The 22016-nt window shown below is 34.0% G+C and overlaps 3 protein-coding genes across 3 annotated transcripts; all 3 read right to left on the bottom strand.

Moving 5' to 3' along the window:
* Nucleotides 1-7344: 7344 nt before the first annotated feature.
* Nucleotides 7345-8646, bottom strand: LOC18055137 (nuclear transcription factor Y subunit B-3). The gene has a single exon (XM_006452523.2). The coding sequence runs from the start codon at nt 8154-8156 to the stop codon at nt 7596-7598; it is 561 nt and encodes a 186-aa protein (XP_006452586.1). The 5' UTR covers nt 8157-8646; the 3' UTR covers nt 7345-7595.
* Nucleotides 8647-11157: 2511 nt separating this feature from the next.
* Nucleotides 11158-16886, bottom strand: LOC18055136 (glutamic acid-rich protein). The gene is made up of 12 exons (XM_006452520.2): nt 16773-16886; nt 15046-15791; nt 14916-14949; nt 14482-14561; nt 14218-14277; nt 13917-14027; nt 13552-13629; nt 13364-13447; nt 12563-13124; nt 12320-12432; nt 12073-12103; nt 11158-11711 (listed from the first exon to the last, which is right to left on the bottom strand). Exons 2-12 carry the CDS (start codon nt 15694-15696, stop codon nt 11551-11553), a joined length of 1965 nt encoding a protein of 654 aa, XP_006452583.1. The 5' UTR covers nt 15697-15791; nt 16773-16886; the 3' UTR covers nt 11158-11550.
* A 2649-nt stretch (nt 16887-19535) lies between these two features.
* On the bottom strand, nt 19536-20705 carry LOC18055135. The gene has a single exon (XM_006452519.2). It carries the CDS (start codon nt 20361-20363, stop codon nt 19623-19625), a length of 741 nt encoding a protein of 246 aa, XP_006452582.1. The 5' UTR covers nt 20364-20705; the 3' UTR covers nt 19536-19622.
* Between the last annotated feature and the right edge of the window lie 1311 nt (nt 20706-22016).

Below are 22016 nucleotides of genomic sequence, written 5' to 3'. Positions count from 1 at the left end.
CAAATTCAGAGGCTGGGTCCACTGCATGTCCACATTTTTCGTTAGGCTCATATCCGTGTTTTCACCTTATCACACGGAAGCAGGTTTGGTACTGCCACAGTTACTTCACGTAATCAAAAGCACTAATAAGCTTAGAGAAAAAGGAAGAAGTAGAAGATGAAACCTACTTTATTTAATAAAAATTATGACTTAAATATGTATAAATTCTTGATATAAAATAGATAAATAAATTTGTAATGTAATAGTGCAAAATTAAACTATTAGAATTACCTGACAAAATATGAGTAAAATAATAATTAATAAGTATGGATTAAGTACAAAAATATTTGAAATTTAGACCTCACATGAGTAGATAACAACTTAATTATTAGTGTGCATGTGCACGCGCGCACACATTTAATTAATCACATCTTATAATTAAATAAAATTTAATGTGATTTTACAATTATATGTTTAGTCAATGATTATTTTGATATCGTAATTCCCTCCGTATACGATTTGCTTGGGCCCACATGCAACGAAACAAAACCAATTCCAATTAAAGTAGAAGAAGTGTGTAGAATACCTGATGGCTTACGTTAGCAACTATAACAACTAGGATTACTAGATTATTACAGGTTAAAAAGAAAAAGAAAAAGAAAAAGAGAACAAAAGAAGCTTGGAAAAAAGAAAAAGAAAAAGAAAAATAGAATCTCACAACACAAGTTTCCATATTAGGGTTTCTCGTACTCTCTCTCGCACACAACATTTCGTCCTCTGGTAAGATCTAAGAATCGAAGCTCATTCATTTATATTTTATATAATTTAGTTGCACTCTTTAGATTACGGGTGGGCATTTTACCCGACCTGAAAAATTTTGGGTTCGGGTCAGATCGGGTCAAGATTGAAACCCGATCGGATTAAAAATTATAAACCCGATCGGGTTGTGATCGGTTCGGGTCAAATTCGACCCAATCCGAATACCCAATTGGGTTGCAAAAAAAAAATTAAACCTAACACTGCCCAGCACACACACACACACGTTGCACAACAGCACACACACGCTGCACACAGTCACTCAACAATTCATAAATTCACAAACCTAACACACACACGCTGTTAGCCACACACCACCATCACAAGTTCACAACTGCACAAATCACAAGTTCACTGTCAAACTCAAACATAAATAAGGCAGTCGCAAGTCCGCAACCAGCCACCACAAGACTCACACACACCAGTCCTCGATCTGTTGCTGCCAATTGCTGAAACCACGATCTGCTGCTGCCAAGTGAAGCCGCGACCAACTGCTGCCAAGTCAAACCCTTCTAGTCGTGAGCCGTCTGCGTCTCCCAAGTGAAGCCGCGATATGCTGCCAAGTGAAATCGCGTCCAGCCATGAGCCGTGGCCACCGATTTGCTGCTTAAAGGCCGAATCCTCACAACCCGACCTGACTTTCTCCCCACCCGAACCCGATTTTGAAGCTTTCCACTTTCAAGTTTCAAGTTTCCTATTTCCTAAGTCGTAACTTTCATGGTATATATATACTATATAATTAATTAATTATATATGCTTAATTGTTAATTGTTTATTATGTAATTCAGTAATTGGTTATTATTTAATTGTTGTAATTATGTATTTATAAATATTAGTAATAAAATCAAGGAAATTTTGTTAATTATTGAGCTCTTCAGAAATTATTTTTTTTCATATATAAAAAGGAATTGTTGATTGGTGGGTTTTGCTTTTATTTCATTGATTGTTATCGTTTGCTCTGTTTAGCGAATAGACCATATTGGCTGTCCAGCATAAAGGACATATGAAAATGGTGTTAGCTAGCGAATAACAAAATTTTATTTAATTATTAATAATTGAAATAATATTAATTGATAATTGTTAATAATAGTTAATAATTGATTTTTTATGAATAAATTAGCACATTAGGTAGATTAAATATTAAAATTAAGTATTATGTTGTATATATTTTATAATTATAATGTATTATGTGATTATGTGCACTTGTGCAGTAGCTTCAAGCCTTCAACCCTAAAAAAATTAATAAGTTCAATTAATATTTTATTGTATGTTAAATTGTTAATCATTCGTTATGTCGTTAAGTACAAGTAACTTGGGCTTGAAATTAAAGGGTTTATAATAAGAATTAAGACATAGATAGATAAATAATATCATATTATTATGGGGAATGGGTAATTAGATATTATAAATTAATTAATTAATTAATCATGAATTTCTTACTTTTTGTTTATGGAGCATGAACAACTTGAATTGAAATTACTAATTTTTGTTTATGGATTATGTTAATAATATTTATGTGTTTTGATTTTTGAATTAATGATTATTAATTATTATTTTGAATATTTAGATGCTTGGACACTCAAGATCGAATTTGATGAGTGACGATGAAGAACAAAGTGTACAAATGGAAGGAACCCATAGTGGAAAAGAAAAGGCGAAGCGGAAAAGACCGCCAATAAAGAAAAGATCGGAAGTATGAAATCATTTCACTTTACTCGAAGATAATCCAAACAAATGTAGGTGCAACTATTGTGGTAAGCAATATCAATGTCATTCAAGGCTTGATGAGATTACAAATATGACAAGACATAAAGACATACGAATCATACAAGACATTTCGGGCACAACAAAGTGGAAGTCAACAAAATTTGACAGCTGAGGGCGGCGAAGAAAATGCAAGTAATTTAGTTTTAGGTAAAAGATGGAGTCAGGACGCGTGTCGAAGGACAATAACTAAAATGATTATTATGGGTGAGTTGCCGCTCAGTTTTGTAGAGACAATAAAAGATTTAGGCATTTCTGCAGTGTAGTTATCCCGCAGTTCGTTATGTCATCTCGAAGAACTATGGATAGAGATGTTATGGAGTTATTTTTGGAGGAAAAGACAATGTTGAAAAGTTTGATTTGCAACAACAAGCAGTGGGTGTCTCTTACAACTAATTTATGCACTTCTGTTCAAAACATGAGCTACATGGTGATTACAGCTCATTTTATTAATAGTGATTGGTGTTTGAATATGAGGATTATTAGTTTTAGCGCAATCGAAGATCATAAAGGGAAATCGATTCGCAAAAAGATTGGGGTTTGCTTACAAGATTGGGGGATAGAGAGGTTGTTTGCAATAACTGTTGATAATGCCACTGCAAATGATATTGTTGTTGGTTATGTCACTATGCAGTTGCTTACTTGGAGGAATGATGATGCACTTGTGTTGGCGGGACAATATATGCATGTGTGTTGTTGTGCACATATTTTGAATTTGATTGTTGTTTCAGGATTGAGAGAGTTGCATGTTAGTGTTATGGCTATTCGGAATGTTGTGAAGTATGTGAGATCCTCCAGCACGAAGCTGCAGACATTTAAACAAGGGAAAATGACAAACACACCCCCAACGTTTAGGTAAAGGGACAAAAATCTCCCTAATGTTTCAAAAAATACATTTACACTCTAATTTATTATAATTTTACCATTATACCCTTCTAGCATATAAAAAAATTATTAGATTATTCAATTTGTCTATATATTGTTAATAAAATTATAAATATACCCTCATTGCCTCATTCCTCTATTTAAATTTTTATCAATAACCAATTTTAAAGAAAGACATCTACACACTTAAAAAAAATAGTAAATAAACTATAATTTATAAAAAATTGGTTATGAATACCATAATAAATAACATAGAAAATTGGTTATAAATGTACAAGTTTAAATGATTGACATGTGGAGAATTGTTAAATATACATGTTTAAAGTTTAAATAAAATTGGTTATTAATAACCAATTTTATTTTTTAAATTATAATTTATTTACAATTTTTTTAGGTGTATAGATGTCTTTTTTAAAAATTAGTTATTGATAAAAATTTAAATAGAGGAATTGGGCAATGAGGGTATATTTATAATTTTTTTATAATATTCAATTTGTCTATTTATAATTTTATTAACAATATATAGACAAATTGGATAATCTAATAATTTTTTATATATACTAGAAGGGTATAATGATAAAATTATAATAAATTAGGGTGTAAATGTCTTTTTTAAAATATTAGGGGGGTTTTTGTCCCTTTACCTAAACGTTGGGGGTGTGTTTGTCCTTTTCCCTTTAAACAATGTGCTGAGCAGGTGAATTGTTCAAAAGGAATTGTTGTTTTGTATTGTCCTACCAGGTGAAATTCCATTTATTTGATTTTGATGACTGCGCTGAAATTTCAAGCGGCATTTGATAGAATGGCAGAAGTGGATAAACCTTATGAGGCATACTTTGCTGAGAAAGAAAATAATGTTAGAAGGGTGTGCCCACCTGGACCGGAGGATTGGGAGAGTGCTGAACGAATTGTGAAGTTTTTGAAGGTATTTTATGATGCCATATTGTTGTTTTCTGCCTCTTTGAGTGTGACTTCTAATCTTTGTTATGATATTATTGGCTTAATTGAGAGTTCATTGACTGCACTGCAAGAAAGTACAGATCCTTGGGTGTCCTCTATGCTTATAGTATGAGGAAAAAATTTGATAAGTATTGAGAGTCCACAGGAAAGATAAACAAAATGTTGATTATTGCCTCTATTCTTAATCCACGAACGAAAATGGATTTTGTTAAACATATTTTTTAGATCATTTTTGGCAATGATAACTTGATGGTTGAACAAATGACCAAAACAGTGAAGGACTTGTTGAATGAGTTTTATGATGCATATAGTGCATTCTCCGCTAGTTCCACACCATTGATGTATGATGAGAGTAGTTTTAGTGGCAGCTATGGAGGTACAAGTTCTTCTCAACGTTTTACAACTGAGGCTAATTTGGTGGATGTTGCTGGTGGTGAATGTGATGATGATTTTCGAGTTGCTCGCCCTTTCCTTGGATACGCCAGGAAGGTTTCTGTTCAGAATGAGAGTAGAAGAGTAGTATCTGAGGTGGAAAGGTACTTGAAGGACCCAGTTGAAGATCCCTGCAATCTTAAACTTAATGTTTTGCTTTGGTGGAGGGTGAATGGATTGAGGTATCCAATTCTGGAGAAAATTGCAAGAGATGTCCTCGTTGTTCCTATTTCCATAGTGGCATCTGAGTCTGCCTTTAGCACCGGGCGGCGTATTATTGATGAGTGTAGGAGTTCTTTAACCCCGACAATGGTTGAGGCATTGATATGCACTGAAAATTGGCTGCAGTCTAAACTTTTTGCCAATCCCGTCTACAACCTCCAAGAAGATATTAAGGAGCAAATGTTTCATATGGAATTACAAGAAGGTAATGTTTTTATTTTTTTATCATACATTCTATACATAATTTTTTAAAAATACATTATAACTTTATATAGAACATCTATATGCAATCATGTACTTGAGTTACTAATTTTTTTTTTTAATTTTATAAAGCTTATAAGATCGCAAGCTTCAACAGTGGAAGCGGTGAGCGCCGACATTGGTGTTATGGATGTTTGAAAGGTAACTTTTAATATATATTATTATTCATAATTTGATATTATAGTACTATTAGTATTTGGTTGTAATTTAAACTATAATTATTGTTGTTATGGTTTTAAAATTTAAGTCTAATTTGTAATTGTTTTAGTTAGACAAGTTGAAGTTGATAGAATGTTATTATTGTCTAGTATTACTATTAACTTGATTTGGTGATGAACGCCATAAAATAAATAAATAAATAAATAATATATATATATAATCAAGTGTGTGTGTGTATTGAAAAATTTGGTAAACATATATATTTATTTGTAATTATAAATTTATAATGATATAATAGAAATTAGAAAGATTGTAACACCCCTTTAACTCAATTAAAGATATGAATTAGATTTATTTATTTGTATTTGTGTTTGATGTGTAACCTTATGAATTTGGTTTATTTGCTCAATTTTTTTTATATGAATTGAGTTTGTTCATTTGCAACGTGGCTTAAAGAAAATATTTATTGTACATTTCTTCAATCTTTCTCTAGGCAATCGGCACTTGAACTTGGAGTTCAAAAATTTGAATTTAGAAATTGTCAAAGTTCTTGCATGGAGCCATGGAGGAACTAAGAAAGCCTATTTAGTTTGAATGTTTGAATTTTGAACTTTGAACTTTGTGATTTGGGTTTCTAAACAATTTAATTATGTTTAAATTTTGTGACTTTGTGAGTTTGTGTTTCAAACTTTCAATTTGCCTTTTGACACATTACATTGACACAATGTGGAATGTGGAATGTGGATGAACAGCAGTCCAAGGTACAATCATATTTAAATGAAAAAGGATTTCCTGCACTCTGCGGATGGATTGGTGGGCTTTTCTATATAATTTTGATCAACCTGACGGTCCATGATCTGGAGGCGATCAAGCCCACAATTTTAAACAGCCGCTGTTAATGTCCTTCTAGTTAAAAAGGAAAATGCCGGTTTCTTGCAAGTCGTAATGGTGTCTCCCATGTTTGCTGGTACTAGGAATCAGGAAACAAATGGTGCTGCACACTGTTTGGGTTGAAAGTTGGAACAATCATCCACCACCCCCACCCCCCAACATCCTCTACCCTTTGTTGCGTTGAACAAATGTCAGTGAAGTGACATTCATCCTTCAATCGCTGAAAGCTCAAAAGCACACTTTCTTCTAGAGATCAAAAGTACATGCAACACAGATAAACACACGTGTTGCACAATTATTTTGAATTGTTGGGTGCAATTTTTTTTTTTGTGTGGTGTATAATATAACATGCCTCGGCCCGAAATATCCATCTAAAGTAAAGATTTTTATATACCATTTATGTCGCACCATATTTGGCTATGTATGTTGGCTTATGGAGGGGAAAAAGATAACTCATTGATGGCATGTTTAGTATCGAACGTATCCAACATTCTTCAAAAGAAGAATATGAGACTTAACTGTAAAGTCGAATGCCATAGATTCAATCAATAAACAACATTAAAATAATAATAATAATAATAATAATAATAATAATAACAATAATACTTGTTTCCGATCAATATAGTTTTTAACCAAAACAAAGAATTCTATTGGGTAAATAGAATAAAATTAAAGAATCACATAAAGCAAAAAAGATTCCATGCATTTTATAACTAGGAAAACCTTATTAATCTTTAAATAGGCGATGTTTGGATGTCAGTTGGAGGATCTTCAAACCAATTAACTTGATTAGCTAAAGAGTCAGTAATTTGATAACCAACATATATAATATATGCAATCGCATCGACAAAGGAAGAAAAATCTTCAGTAGTCATTCATATGCATATACATATACGTATACATATACATATTTTATATATATATATATATATATATATATATATATATATATATTCTAGTAGTAGTCAATGCACGCAAGCAAATTTTTTCCTTTGTTATAACACCATAATATTACAATCAAGAAAGTCCTAAACCTACACACAGACTGAAAGTTAATCACATAGAGATAGATAGAGAGAGAGAGAGAGAGAGAGAGAGAGAGAGAGAGAGAGCAAAACAAATAAGCTGGTGAACTAAGCACCAGAGATCCAATCACATGTTCCCACGGATCTACACCGTACGCGTTTCCCCGTCATCAGAGATCACACCTCCAGACTCTTTTTCCACTATCTGGGCCTACCTAAGCTACCACCACTGGTAGGCCCACCCTTGCTACTCATAGCCATTTGATGATGAAACCCACCAGAGCCATACACGTTCCCTTGATTGAGTTGACCTCCGTGTCCCATCATCATCATCCCACCGTACTCTCCGCCAATCGCACCGCCAACACCGTGACCCGGCGGCGCGTCCTTGTCACGCGCCATTTTCTCCCCTTCCATCTCCCTGAACCTCTGCAGGTAAACCTTGAGCGGCTCCACGTATTCCTCGAAGCCCAGAGTGGTCATTGCCCACAGGAGATCGTCTCCATTGATGGTCTTTCGCTTCTCCCTCTGGCACTTATCGGAGGCCTCGCCGGTGACGAAGCTAATGAACTCGGAGACGCACTCTTGCACGGTCTCCTTGGCATCCTTGGATATCTTGGCATTCGCGGGCAGGGCCTTTTTCATGATCCTGCTCACGTTTGCTATCGGCAGGAACCTGTCCTGCTCCCTCGGCGACAGCTCCCTGGATGAGCCGTGCTGCCTCTCTCTTTCACCTCCCGAATCATTATCCGAGTCTCCCATGATTATTTTGGAGATGAACTTAAATTAAAAAGCTTTTTATGTACTTCTGGTGAAGGGTGGTGCTTAAATTGAAGGCTTTGCGGAAGAAAATTTGAAGCTTTTACTGAATTCTAAGTGCATGCATGAAAACGTTAATTATAAGGCTAGCTAGCTTGAAGCACAATTTTTTTTTTTTAAAAAAAAAAAATTCCTTTGGATTTCAGGTAAAATCATAAAAAATTAAAACTTTGAAGACAAAACTCAAGAAATGATTCAAATGAACAAAAGGGGTGACAAAGCTTGAGATTATTAATAATTTTGAATGAATTATCAAAATTCTGGTACGGGGAAAATCAGAGGATTTTTTATTTTTTATTTTTATTTTTTTTTGGGGTTCGTTGAGAGGGGGACAAGTTTTTGAGAGCGAATGAGTTTTTTGGGTCCGTTGGATCGACGCATTAATAACGGGTAGAGATTGGACGCGTGGATGATTCTGATCCGTTGTTTGTCGATAAGTGGGTATTTGCACGGACAGAATTTAAGCCATTCGATTGGTCGTGTGGTTGATTATCTGGACCATTGATTTGGTATCTCGCACGTGGTCGGTGTGACCTGGAATTTTTTTATTTGATGGTCTCCTTTATTTATTTATTTTTAATTTTTTCATATAAAAAAAAGTTTTAATTTTTTTTCCAAATTAGAATACAAAAACAAAAACAAAAAAATAGTGAGCTCACGATTAAGTTCACTAACATCTCATTTGCGAGAAGACTATAATTTATCAATATGGCAGGTAAGAAGATTAGCGGTCATTTAACTAATTTAACTTTTAACTATTAAATAACTCGACAACAGTAATTTTGAACAAGTCCTTGTTAGTCAAGAGTACTATTTAATTTACCATATGGGTTTGTTAATTTTATGTAAAGATTAATATAGAATTTTTGTTTTGTCATCAGATTCAGATACATGCAATTTGTAGGTAGTTATTTTTTCTTCCTTTTTTTTTTTAAATTTAATTAATTTTTGCCACTTCACAGTGGAAACATGATTATTTAATTTTCTACATGGATTTGTTTACTTTATATAGATATTATAAATATTTTTATTTGTCATCACATACATGCAATTTGTAGGTATTAATTGACTATAAAGTGTTCTTAATTCCTAGTGGAAACATACAATGACTTAGCCAATAGGATAGGTAACTATAGATGGCACCAAATCTAACAATAAAGTGCTTATTAAATAAGTGATTTCACCTAGTCATCAACCCCATGTCTTAATGTTGTCACCGACCCTACGATTGTGACTACTTATTGTGTATTTGTTAGGCTATCCTTTCCCTTTAATATATATATATATATATATAAATGTACTAATTTAATTGACTAATACCCAAAATTCAAGGCCCCATCCATCATAATATGTTCTAGAATTCCTTTATAATGGTTTTCGGTTGCATTTTACATAGGATTTAAAAAAAAATAAAAAAATAAAAACACTTTTTTGCTTTTTTATGATGTTCACAAGACAGTGCTTATAAGCTTATAAACAAACCAAACACTGATTAAAAAATGACAAATGTAACCAAGACGGCAGCACCAAGGATTTACCAATCAACTAACCAGATGTGCCATCCACTTAATTTTTGATTAGATAAGTAGTAGTAGTAGTAGTAGTAGTAGAAGGTCAATGAGTGCTCCACTTTTAGTAGTGGAGCAATTTTTTTTGTCTTTAGCTTCAAGATTTTGACATTTTGCATACCGATAAGGGTCTATTATGACAGGCAGGGGCAAAAGGATGATGTGTATGATTGCTTTCAATATTCAAATCAAAGTTATAACATGTAACTTCAGTTGATAGTAGTATTGTGATATATATAAAAAAATATTACCTTATTATCTAGTAGACATCATTCGCGTTGGGCGGGCCAAATTGTTGCATAATTAATAGTCGAGCACCGAGGCTGTAAAAGTTGTGCGTTCAAAAGACAATCAAAAAAATCTTTTTTGCGTGATGCAGTCCAAAGTGAAACCATGATAACGACGATTGCATTCTATTTTCTTAAACCTCAATTGGTGAAAAACAAGCTCTTTAAAATCGGTATGGTTGGCAACTGGGTATCCCATCCCCCCCCCCCCCCCCCCCATTAACATTATTTATCAACAACTTGGATGCCCTTGCGATGTTGTGATCAAAACCGTCCGTTTAGAACCCTTGCTATTACGAAAGTGAAAAGCAACTACTAAGCAAAAAGGTTAATAAAAGCAATTGTTCCCACAAAGTGCTTTCCCAAAATCACTGATTTGTACACTGAGATCTAAGCCAGTGCCTCACTGCGCCTCTGAGGAACTGTCAATTTGGGTCTGTGGACCCCGTGGACCGCCTAGGTCCCCTGTGCCGTAGCACTAGGTCAAATTCCATTTTAGCCTTTTATCTTTCGGATCCCCCTAAATTACTTACAACCCTCTCACATAAATAACGAATAAACCCACACCATTTATTATTCATGTGAGAGATTTATAAGTTATAAACATGTAACTTAACATTAGCCATTCTCAAATATAGCTTTTCATTTTAGGCCCCAGCAGTTGGTAGGTTAGCACAATCAAGATAAATTCGCTGGAGCATTGCGTCGGTATGGGTAGTTTCAGATTGGCGGGATTGTCAGCTATAAACAAGATCTGGTCTAGTCACCACCCCTCGACTCTTTGTGGTCCAATTCTGCATTTAGTCATCATCCTGCTCGATATGTAAATGAAAAACGGGCATTAGGGTACTTGCTACAAAGACTTCAGAAGTCAAAATCTCGCATTTGTACAGTAAACAGAGATTTACAACCAGACAGAACCAAAACATTCAAGCAATCTCTGGTCAGCAAAGCTTGATCTTCAGCATCACATGGCCAGTGGCACACAGCAACAATGAGAAACAAATTACGCGGCTGGATTAATAAGGCGGCGACCAAACAAATATTATCATCCAAAAATAGGGTCCCATGAGGCCATGAATCATCTCATCATGCAACAATCATTTCTTTGAAAATTAATGTTGATAAGCACATACCTGAATGAATTGCGAGTTTTTGAAGGTCCCAGGTTGGATAACTATGAAACCAGACTTTACCGTCAAATCTTTTTACTCCACAAAAGGTCAAAAGGTTCCTACAAATTATGTTATTGTGTACACAAGCGGCAAATTCTACGACAAGCCTTCAGTACATCCATCCAGCTCCTCTGGTTTCTACTTATCTCTAGTTTAATTGCCAGCAAATTAACACTAAGTAACAGCCAGCTTTAGTTGGTACAGACTAAAGGATACAGACGGTACAACTAGACTCTGAAGAGTAACCAAAAGGCATATAAATATAGGTACAATAGTTTGAGACAGTCACGTTCCATTTTGAAGATTGTCAGGCTTCGACCTCTTGACCTGCCGCCTGAGCTTCATCTTTCTCAGCATCACCTTCTCCATCTTCATCATCTGCCTCATCAGCTAGTTTAGTGAGCTCTTCCTGGATCATGAGCTTTATTGATGACTTTCTTGATGTGAGATCGGCGTCAAATTGTTGAGCTGTAAATTGATCAAATTTCCCATCAGGCAGAGAATAGTTTAAGGGTGTTTCTTACTCCTAGTACAAGTTATCTATCAGCAGGGATTGCTTCTAATCTTGGGCAGCAGTTATTGACATCGCTGGTCAACAGGTACAACATTTGTACAAAACCTTTATGAGTGGTTCTCTAAAGATGTTAACCATTTATTTCTTTTGAGTATTACAAATAACTAATTAACTTTTTACAGATATTCAGCAGTTCAGAATCATGCACCAGATAAAGTTTGTTTAAAAGCTTAGACAATTGAGCGGTATCATCTGATGATAGGAAACTTCAAAATGCTGAAATAAATGCAATAAATGAAGGTGATGAAGGCATACCAAGTAGCTTCAGAATGTCGGTGAACGTAGCCTGAAAAATAAAACAATACAACTTAGTGATAAGACACAAGGCTAGAAATTACTGCAGCATTCCCCTTTTTTATATTTTTTTTGGTGAAAGAAATTACTGATTGAAACCATTTAAAGTATTTCCATCTAATTTCTTTTCCAGTCTTCCAAAGCAATTGGAGAAATAAGAATGTGTAGTGTTTATAAGAAATTGGATCATAGTGATATCAAATCTCACCGTATTGAAGTCCACTTCCTTGAGAATTTCACATATTGCGTCTCTTAGCTTCTCATCAGTCAGCTTCAACTTCTCCTCTTTAGCTTTTTCCTTCCCTTTTGCAGCCTTTTTCCCTGAATTATTTTAAGAGCAACTTTCAGCATATTAGTGCTTAAGAAAAAGCAAACACAAATAATTTGGTCTAGCCAAAAGGAAAAATTAAGAAAAAGGGAGTGTGAAAGAAGTTGACAGCAACTATTTTACCAGGTTTTTCCTTGCGAGTAGATTTTGTTGGAGTTGAAGTCTTTTCCTTGGTGACTTTTTCATTTTTCTTCTTTCTAGAGAATACTTTCGGACTGGCATCACTGTCTTCATCAGCCTTGGACCGTCTAGCTGATGCTTTTTTGGGTGTTCTTTTTGGTGGAGGACTAGACTTATTTGAAACTGTAATTTTCTTGGTCCTAGATTTTCCACCAGATACCTTCTTTGCACTCGAAGCTTTTGAACGTTTGCGCTTTCGGACATCTTCTTCAGAATCATCCTCAGATTCATCTTTGTCCTCACTTTCAGATTGTTCAGGCATATCATCATCTGATTTTTCTGGAACACCATTTTCTTTTTCTTCTCCTTCAGAATCTTCTTTTTCCTCTTCCTTCTCCTCTTCTTCCTTTTCCTCTTCCTTCTCTTCTTCCTTTTCCTCTTCCTTTTCCTCTTCTTCTTCTTCTTCTTCTTCGTCTTCTCCTTCTTCTTCTTCTTCAGATTCATCATCAGTGTCAGGAATACTCTTCTTCCCCGTTTTTGAAGCACTTTCAGTCTTTCTTTGACTCTATAAAACAACCAATAACCTTATATTTTTTAAAAGAAACAATAATGCTATTAAAAGAAAAGAGCAGCAGATTTGCAAACAATTATCAAATCAGTCACCATTAGCCTAAAAATATGATGAATTGGATTACCATCTCCTCGGATATAGTAAAACTGAAAACCAAAAGGTATTCTAACCATTACGATTAGCTGCAATAATCGTAAACCATCTTTCTGATTTCAATTGAAGTAAACTAATACCTTAGACGAACGTTTAGAAGGTGTGCCCCCAGATGTTGTTGAACCTTGTTTGGTTACCCTCTTGCGCTTATTGCTCTTATTTGACTGAGTTACAAACAGACTGTTATAATAAGAGATACAGCAGACAAGAAACAACAGCCATCTGTAAAGTCAATTTTCTTTTTCATTTTTTGTTAAAGTAACCAAACCTCTTTCTCCGCAAGCAGCACAGTAGTTGTAGCATGAGGAGCCACCAAAAAGTCAATCAGCGATGCAACAATATCTTCCTGCACATGCATATTAATCTCATTAAGGCATATCACTTGATATCTTCAATTTTTTAAATTCAAGCAGAGAAGCTAAATTGACAAATCCTGAATATTTTGTGCACATGTACTTATGCAGACAATTAAAGAGATTTACAATTGAAAAGGTTCATTTTTCTCAAAGTAAACTGATGAGATAGTGGCCACTCTCCAGAAGATGAGACAGCATACAGCAAAAAATTTGGACAGAAAACTAAAAAAATAGTCTATATAAACAGTCTAGCCAATGCAGCAGTAAATTGACATACCTTCCTCCTAGTGGTCTTGGAAGTTGGAATGTCTAGTACATCACAGAATTCCAGCAACTTCTCTTTGTTACACTTGTCAAATTTTTCTTTCACTTTGCTCCTTTGTTTTTCCTGTAGGAACGCAAAATAAAAAATAAATGCATCCAAGTCAAAATTTTCACTCACTAACATCACATGGCAAACCAAATACGAGGTAGTACATAAGAAGAAAACATACTTAAAGCCCTAACATATGCTATATGCATAACATACTGTATGTAGAGAGGATCAATTCTCTTTCTTAAAACTGCAATTATTTTACCTCATTCTCATGCCATACAAATCCAGAGAAACGAGAAATGTTGCTTTTGACCTGAAATGCCTGCAAATGAAAGAAATGGGAGACATAAAGCAAGTTAAGCACAACCAATAAAAGTGTTAGAGTAAGACCCAAAACCATCTTATATTCATGGAGTTAATACAGCACATCTGCATGCATGCAGGTATCTATTTACTACGTCCTCATAGTGAACTACATTGTCCAGGAAATGAACATCAAGCAAGGAAATCATAGCACTCAGATTACCTTTCCCCTCCTTCCAAAGAGAATTGAATGCAGCAGTCTGAAGGTGTCGTCAGTCTTCCTTCGAGACAACTTAAACGCCACTGAAGAAAGCACATTAAGAGGACATATAATTCATTAACTGCTCTGCATTGACATGCCAATGCACACAGAAGATAAATTCAGCTAAAATAAAGCTATATTAAGCTCAATTCTGCAAAAAGTTTCATTTTTTAAGACTTTAAAAATGGAGATCTCAAAAACCTGAAGGTCCACAGTATCATATAGTGATTTAGTCATAAACTTAAATCGATGTCACGAGGCCATTATCAAGTAAAAGTTAAGGGATGATCATTCAGATATGCCATAAACTTTAATAGCAGGAAAAATATGTATATATATGTAATAGGATAGCACATAATAATAAAAAATAGATGACATTAGAAAGATAGGCATACCATTAGGAATATCTTTTAAAGGAGTACCGCTACCCTACAAAATCCATGTAAGAATATACATCAAACAAAGTCATGGTAAGGCACAAAATTTACATTTATATGAATGAAGAAAAATAGTTAAAAAGAAAACCTTTTCAATATGGAGTTCCCTTGAGGAGTCTTTCTCAATAGATGCCACAAGTCTTTCAACAGATTTCCGCTCCCTAACGGGGCGATCAACAGCAGGAGTTCTTGGCTCTGGTTCTTTCTTCTCCTTCACTATCTTGGGCTTCTTTTCTCTAGCTTTCCCCCCATCACTCTTCCCTTTAGCACGCTTTGCTGAACCTTTCTCCTTCTTAGTCTCTACATCCTTCTGTACATTGTCCTCAGCCTCATCAGACTTCACTTTCCCATCTTCTTTGTCCCCCACTTTTTCTTCAGCCACCTCTTGTTCATTTGGTCCATTTTCTTCTTCCATTGCTTCAGTCTTATGTTCATCTTTTTCTTTATCTTCTTCATTTTCTTTTTCTTCCTTGGTATCCTCCTCTTCTTTGGTGTCCTTTTCTTTTTCTGTTCCCTCATCTTCTTTTGACTTGTTATTTTCCTTGATTTTCGAGTCTTCATCCATCTTGTCAGTCTCAGCTTGTTCATCAGCTTTCTTATCTTCTTCCATATCTATCACACCATCATCTTCCTTCACCTCTTTTCCCACAGCCACAGCTTCACCTCGTTTCTCTGGCAAGCTAGTTGTCCCATTTTCTGTTGCCTGAGGAGCTTCACTCTTTGTTTCTTCCTCACCCATAATCAACCTAATTCAAAGTAAGCTGTTCAACAGAAACCGTTCTTGTGCCTGATCAAACTATTCAAGAATCTCTCACAACTCAATGCCAATAAAAGCTGCACAAATAGTATATATAAGTAAATTATTTATCGATCAAATTCATATCCCAGAAAACAGAACAGTTTGATTGCTTAATACTAGCATAGTACAGCAAGTTCTGAAAATTCTTAAGTCAAATACTCTTCTAAAAGTAAATAAATAAATCCCTTCAAAACTTTTTTTCCTTAAAATAAACCTAAAACTAACCCATAAATACAAATGAAGCAAGCCTGAATGAACTCTCAAGACAGAGAAAAAAAAATGTAAGTTCAATAAATCCTCTGGTTGGTTGCTAAGAAAATAACAAAAAGTTGAAGAAAAAGACGACTCAATTATTAGGGTTTATGATTTCTTTTCCCTGAATTCAGCTAAATTAAACTAAAACCAGGCCGTATCAAGTAAAATGCAAAAATAGTTCCATTTTTTCCTCCCTAAAATGATAAAATACGTCAGTATCAAAATTCAAATCTCAAAATCTCTAATCAAATTCCAACATTTTCCCAGCAACCAAACACAGCTTAACACGGGTTTCACCAAAAACCAGCAAGAAGAGCCACAAACACAGCAAAAACCCTATGTTAGTTTGCTGAATAAATGACACGAAGTTCAGGAAAATACTTACTGAAATAAAAATTCAGCTGAAATGGGCAAAGCTAAACTCAATTTCGTATAAAGTCCCAATTTTTCACACTTTCAATTACAAAACATCTCCTCAAAAAAGATAAAAGACCTCACTTTCAAAATTCAAACCTCAATTTCTCTCCAAATTTTCACATTTTCTCAGCCAAAAAACACAGCAAGTAAGTCAATTTCAACCCCAAACAAAAAAAAAAAAAAAACAACAACAACAACAACAAAAGCTACAAACCAATCGAAAACCCTAACTTTCAACAGACAAAAAAATAAAAAATAAAAAATTTACCGTAATTAGAAATAAAATTACCCAAAGAAATTGATAATTAAAAAAATAATTATAAGCATAGAATTTAAAAACTTACAGAGATTTTAAACTCAAATCTCGAAAGAAAACAGACTCTGAACTCTACTTGTCTTTCTTTCAGTGTTTGACATCTTTAAAAAAAAATAAAATAAAATATAAAATAAATATTGTTATTAAAATAAATTGGCTGTATTTGTGAATTTATTTATAGTTCGGACTTGAAATCCGGATTTGAAATGCTGTTAAGTGCCACGTAGGATCGAGGGAGTACCTCGAGGTCGGAAACGAATGGACGGACGAGATTCGAGGGTGAGGGTATCTAGGGAAATCAACGGCTGCTGTGTGATATTCGTTTTGAGTTGTGTCTGAGCATCCGCGAGTAGTGGTGGTCCCCACGGCAGTGAAAGTGGCGCTTCAGTGGATGTTTTTGTATTTTTCTTTTTAACTCTTTATTTTTTTTTTTCTGAAAATCCACGTTATTTTCTTTCAATTTTTTCTCTTCTCCTGAAAAGTAAGTAAGGGCACTGAAAACTCAAACTCCGTAACCTGAACCTCACGTTGAATTTAAACTCAGATGCCTAATTGGGAAAAAAAGAATTGTTTAAAAATTCTTAGGCTAACCCACTAGAAATAAATTCGTATTATTTTCTTTATTTTTTTTTGGTCGTGTCTATAATTATAAGTAAAATTATTGTTAATTTGACATGAAAATGATTATTTCTAAAGTTGGCTTTTGTCATTGTTCAAATTGGAATTGTCTGATGCCATAGCAAGTGACAATTTCCCATTAAAAAAAAAACAAAAAAAAAAATTAATAATTTATTCATCAGCAGATGAGGTATTGGGTTAACGGATTAACTTGATTGAACAATCACATAGAGATCAGAATCTCAAAATTAATTATAGACGAAGCTTCAAGGGCACAAGAAGTAACGTGAATATAGATCTAAAAAAAAAAAAAAATTCTGCGTGTATTATTGCCACTTGTTAAACTTTAATTGTTATCAAATCATCCAAATTTGGATTGAAAAGGAAAGGAGGGGCCTATAGAATCGGTATGAATGAAGAAAGAGTTCTCTTATAGAACCCTTCCTGTTTTGTATTTACAATTTTACTCTTTACTAGTCACATACTTATTTATTCTCTGAGCGTGCTTTTAAACCAATTCTTTTTCGCCACTCGGCCTTTGGTTGGAGGGCAGCAGTTTGAATTCTTACAAATGTATTGTGGGGGTATTTTCTTCCTCAATTAAATTTGAGTGAAGACAGTCTTCTCCCTTACTCTAAGTGTGAGGAGTAGACATCCCAGTGTGAGGAGTAGACATCCCTCGAATATTTAAGAGGGTTAAAATATGGGCAGCGCTCCATTAGCATTGATGTAAGTTGGTCCCAATAGTAGTCTGATTTGTAAATATCAGTTATAGTCTCATATAATATGAGTTGTAATTTGAGCAATAGTCTCATGTAATAAAAAAAAAAAAACCAGTTCATTGATATAATGATAACTCAATACATACACTTGGGTTTTCTATATCTTCTTTGATGGTTATGAAGAAGACAAGTATACTTTATGATGTAAGAACACTAAATACGTTTTTGAAGGGTTTATTAAGGAGGTTATTTTAGGAATTAAAAAAATATATGTGGGGTTGGGGGGGGGGGGGTGTTTAGAGGATAATAGAGGGTTGTTATTATTATTATTATTTTAATGAAGATAATAGAGAGGTGTCAACAATAACACAACTCATGAAGAAAAAGATAAGGAGTGTGGTTTATTCGGTCCCCCTCCTTTCATCTCACGAGGCCCCCTCTGATGTTGAAATTATCGTAAACAACGGAAGCTGTGCTGGTTGTTGTTTACTTTCTATAATCAAATTCATTAACCTCTTTTGTATATCTATTCTCTTTTGTATTTTCACTTTGCATGTTGCAAATTTTTTATTTGTTGAAATAAAATGTTCCATTCATTCTATAGCGATTTGATGAGCAGTGCAACACGATCTTAGTCTTGATATTTTTTAACTTTTTTAATTTCTTTTTTTTTTTACTCTAAAACATTGAATTTTTAAAAAATTACTTATCTAAAAAAGCCTCTAATAGACACTTATATAACAGACTATCAATTTTTTCCCCCCAAAAAAAAAAAAAATTGGATGATAGACTTGCATCTAAATGTGTTGATAAAATTATTTAAAAAGAAAAAAATAATTACGAAATAATACAAGAAAATTTAGAAGTAAATGGTGAAAAAAAAAATGTATAGATAAGAGGGTACTTTTAAAATTTAATGGAGTAAAGAAGAAAGTGGGATCTTGCGAGATAAAATGCTTTTGGGTACCCAATCCGTCCGACATTATCTTACAACTTAAGTGGGCTTTTAAGTTTAATCTGGCTCATTATTTGACAAATTGAGTGTGCCTCTTTAGTGTATACTAAAATCTCATCACACTGGACTTTTTACTCAATCAAGAAAGGGAAAAGAAAGAAACATCTGTCAATTCTTATTTATATACCCCATGAAATCTTGAGTAAAACTAAAGAAAAGAATCAAGAGCACACTTTTTGATTTTTGAAAGCACAAATGTTGGTCACGAGCAAATATTACCCTATAGCTCATATCTTCGAATCTATGTTACAGAACAGGAACAAAGTGAAACTTGATACTTGAGTATTTTGTTAGAAAAGGTACCGAAGGCTAAAGAAAAAAGCATCAAACATTTTTACTTTATAGCAAGAGCTAGGCTGACAAATAAAAAAAGTGCATAATTTGATTATGTATCAGCATTTAATAGAAAAATAAAATAAAATAAAACATACTGAAACCTAAAGCGAAGCCTAGTCGACAAGATCAAACTTTATAGAAATCAAAATTTTTATAGAGCATATTGAACCCTAGAACATTTATTTGCTTATGCTTCAATTTCAAACCTTGGACATTTGATGGAGCCCATGGAAATGTCAATTTCAATCAAATTTTCCTCCTCGTTCACTTCATTAACATCTGCAAAGATCTCCAACAGGCCTTGTTGCCTCATAAAGGATTCAGGCAAGAAATCATCAGGCAAATTATTCGACCGAACTTTTTGCCTTGGTTCTTCCTCACTCAAGTTGCAAGTGGAGTGATCAGTGCTGCCTGGAATGGCAATTTCAATGAGGCCATCTTCATCATCTTCTGAGACTGACCCGCTTGAAATCACTAATCCATTTTGACCGACAATGTTGTTGCATCTCACCCAATCGAGCTCAATGTTTTCACTTGAAACTGAGTCACGATCAATGGTATCACTGTCTGATGGAAAATCTTCAGGCTCATGTACAAAGCCAACTTCACTTTCTTGGGCAGCTTTATCTCGTGCAACATTTTCAATCACTTGTTCTATTTTCTCATCGTCAGGCTCATTCTCAAGAACTGAATCACACATGGGATTTTCATTTTGAATTGCTTTCTCATCAACATAAGTAAGAAGCTGCTGCTGCTGCTTTCTTGAGAATTTGACTAAGTAAATGGTTGACAGAATCAAGATTGAGACCGTAACTATGAAAGAAAGTAAGCCAAAACCTAGGAAACAACTGAGAACCAAACAAGGAACAAGGACAAGTGCAAGACAAATTAGTAGAGAAAAGATTTGACACTTTACTAATTTTCCCATCGTCAGAGATCTAGAAATATATAGCAGAAAAGATATGCGACGAAGGGTTACTACTATCCGAGAGGAGCAAATGCAGGTAGTAATAGTATGTCACTCATATTTATTGACTGGAAAGCAATGGAGTTTTTGCTGCTCAGAAATCAAAAAGAAAGAGGCTACAATGGAGTTTGGAGTACGCTAAGTATGAAGACGAAGCAAAAGTGGTTTATCAGAATCTTTGTGCCTGATTTGGTGAGCTTCCAAGGAAATTTGCAGTTGACTACTGGAGAAATGAGCTTTTCAAGTTTTCAAGGACCTTGTTTCTGCTGAAATCACTTGTTTTGTACAGCCCTTTTCATTAGAAAATAAACACATAGTAAACTAAGGTCTTGTGTTCAATTTCTCATTAAGGACCAACAGTATACTAGTTTGTTCTTATCAGCAATTGATTCTCTTGAAAAAAGTAAACACTACAATAGATTTTTTGGGTTAATTTCCTCATGTCCCCAAATGTTTCAATATTTTTCATCATGTCCCCAAATATTTCAACAATTTTCACGACACACCTAAATTCGTTAATTTGATCGTTTATTCTAACGGTTAAAGGATAAATTTAGAAGTTTATGTCCTAAATATTATTTGATGATGATAAATTAAATTTATTTGATAAGTTAATTGATGAAATTATTATTAATTACATTTAATTAAGAATTTTTAATGTAAATATTAATTATTAAATTAGCATTTTATCTCATTTAATTCTTCTTTGATAAGGTTGGCAAAAAAGTTCGGGCCGGCCTAAGCCTAGGCATCAAGCCTCGCCCGCAAAGGGGGGCCTAGATATGGACAAAAAAAATATAAAGCCCGCATAAGGTTGGGCCTAGACAAGGGCTTAGCAAGCCGGACTTGGCCCAGATTTTTTTTTATTTATAAATAAAAAAATAAATTTAATTTAAATAATAAAGAAAAAACTTAAAATGTTAAATTAGTTTAATTTTTATTATTAGTATTTTTTATTTATTAGGTTGTATTATTAATATTTTATGCATTGGACTATTATTCTATTATGTATTAGATAATTATCTTTAAATTAATTTTTTTTCTTAATTAAAAAATATTTTATAATTAATAAGAAAAGCTTGAGCCTGTCTAAAATGGTATGGGCTTTGTTTGAATAATGTGGGTTTGGAGCTTTTCGAAGTCTAGGTCCAAGCCTATAAATTACCACCCCTATTTAATTCAAGATAAGGGGTATTTCGAATATTTAATCAAATTTTAAATAATTTCGTCAAACATAACGATTATATTAACCGAATTGGTGCGCAATGAAAAATGTCGAAACATATAAATGCGCGGTGGAAAATGTCAAAACATTTGGAGGCCGTGTGAAAATAACCATTTTTTTTTCAACATTTATCATTTCACAGACATAAAAAGCCTTGGAATTGCCAATCCATGTGCAACACGTCTCGCTGATCATGATGACACTGTAAAACCAATTAAACATTTACCTACTCGAGAGGTCAACTTGCTGTCATGTTTTGCAAAAGTTAAATCAGGGGTGAAAATAGAACCGATCTACAAATTTGGCAGATGCGATAAATCAAAAAGAAGAGGTCTCAGTAATTATGACCTGCCCATTTTCTTTTGTCTGCAATAAAGCCCATGGAAATG

Source organism: Citrus clementina, unplaced genomic scaffold, assembly GCF_000493195.1.
Source record: "Citrus clementina cultivar Clemenules unplaced genomic scaffold, Citrus_clementina_v1.0 scaffold_1, whole genome shotgun sequence".
Classification (NCBI taxonomy): Eukaryota; Viridiplantae; Streptophyta; class Magnoliopsida; order Sapindales; family Rutaceae; genus Citrus; species Citrus x clementina.
The sequence above is the reverse complement of the archived record's forward strand: the minus strand, read 5'-3'. Positions and strand labels throughout refer to the sequence as shown.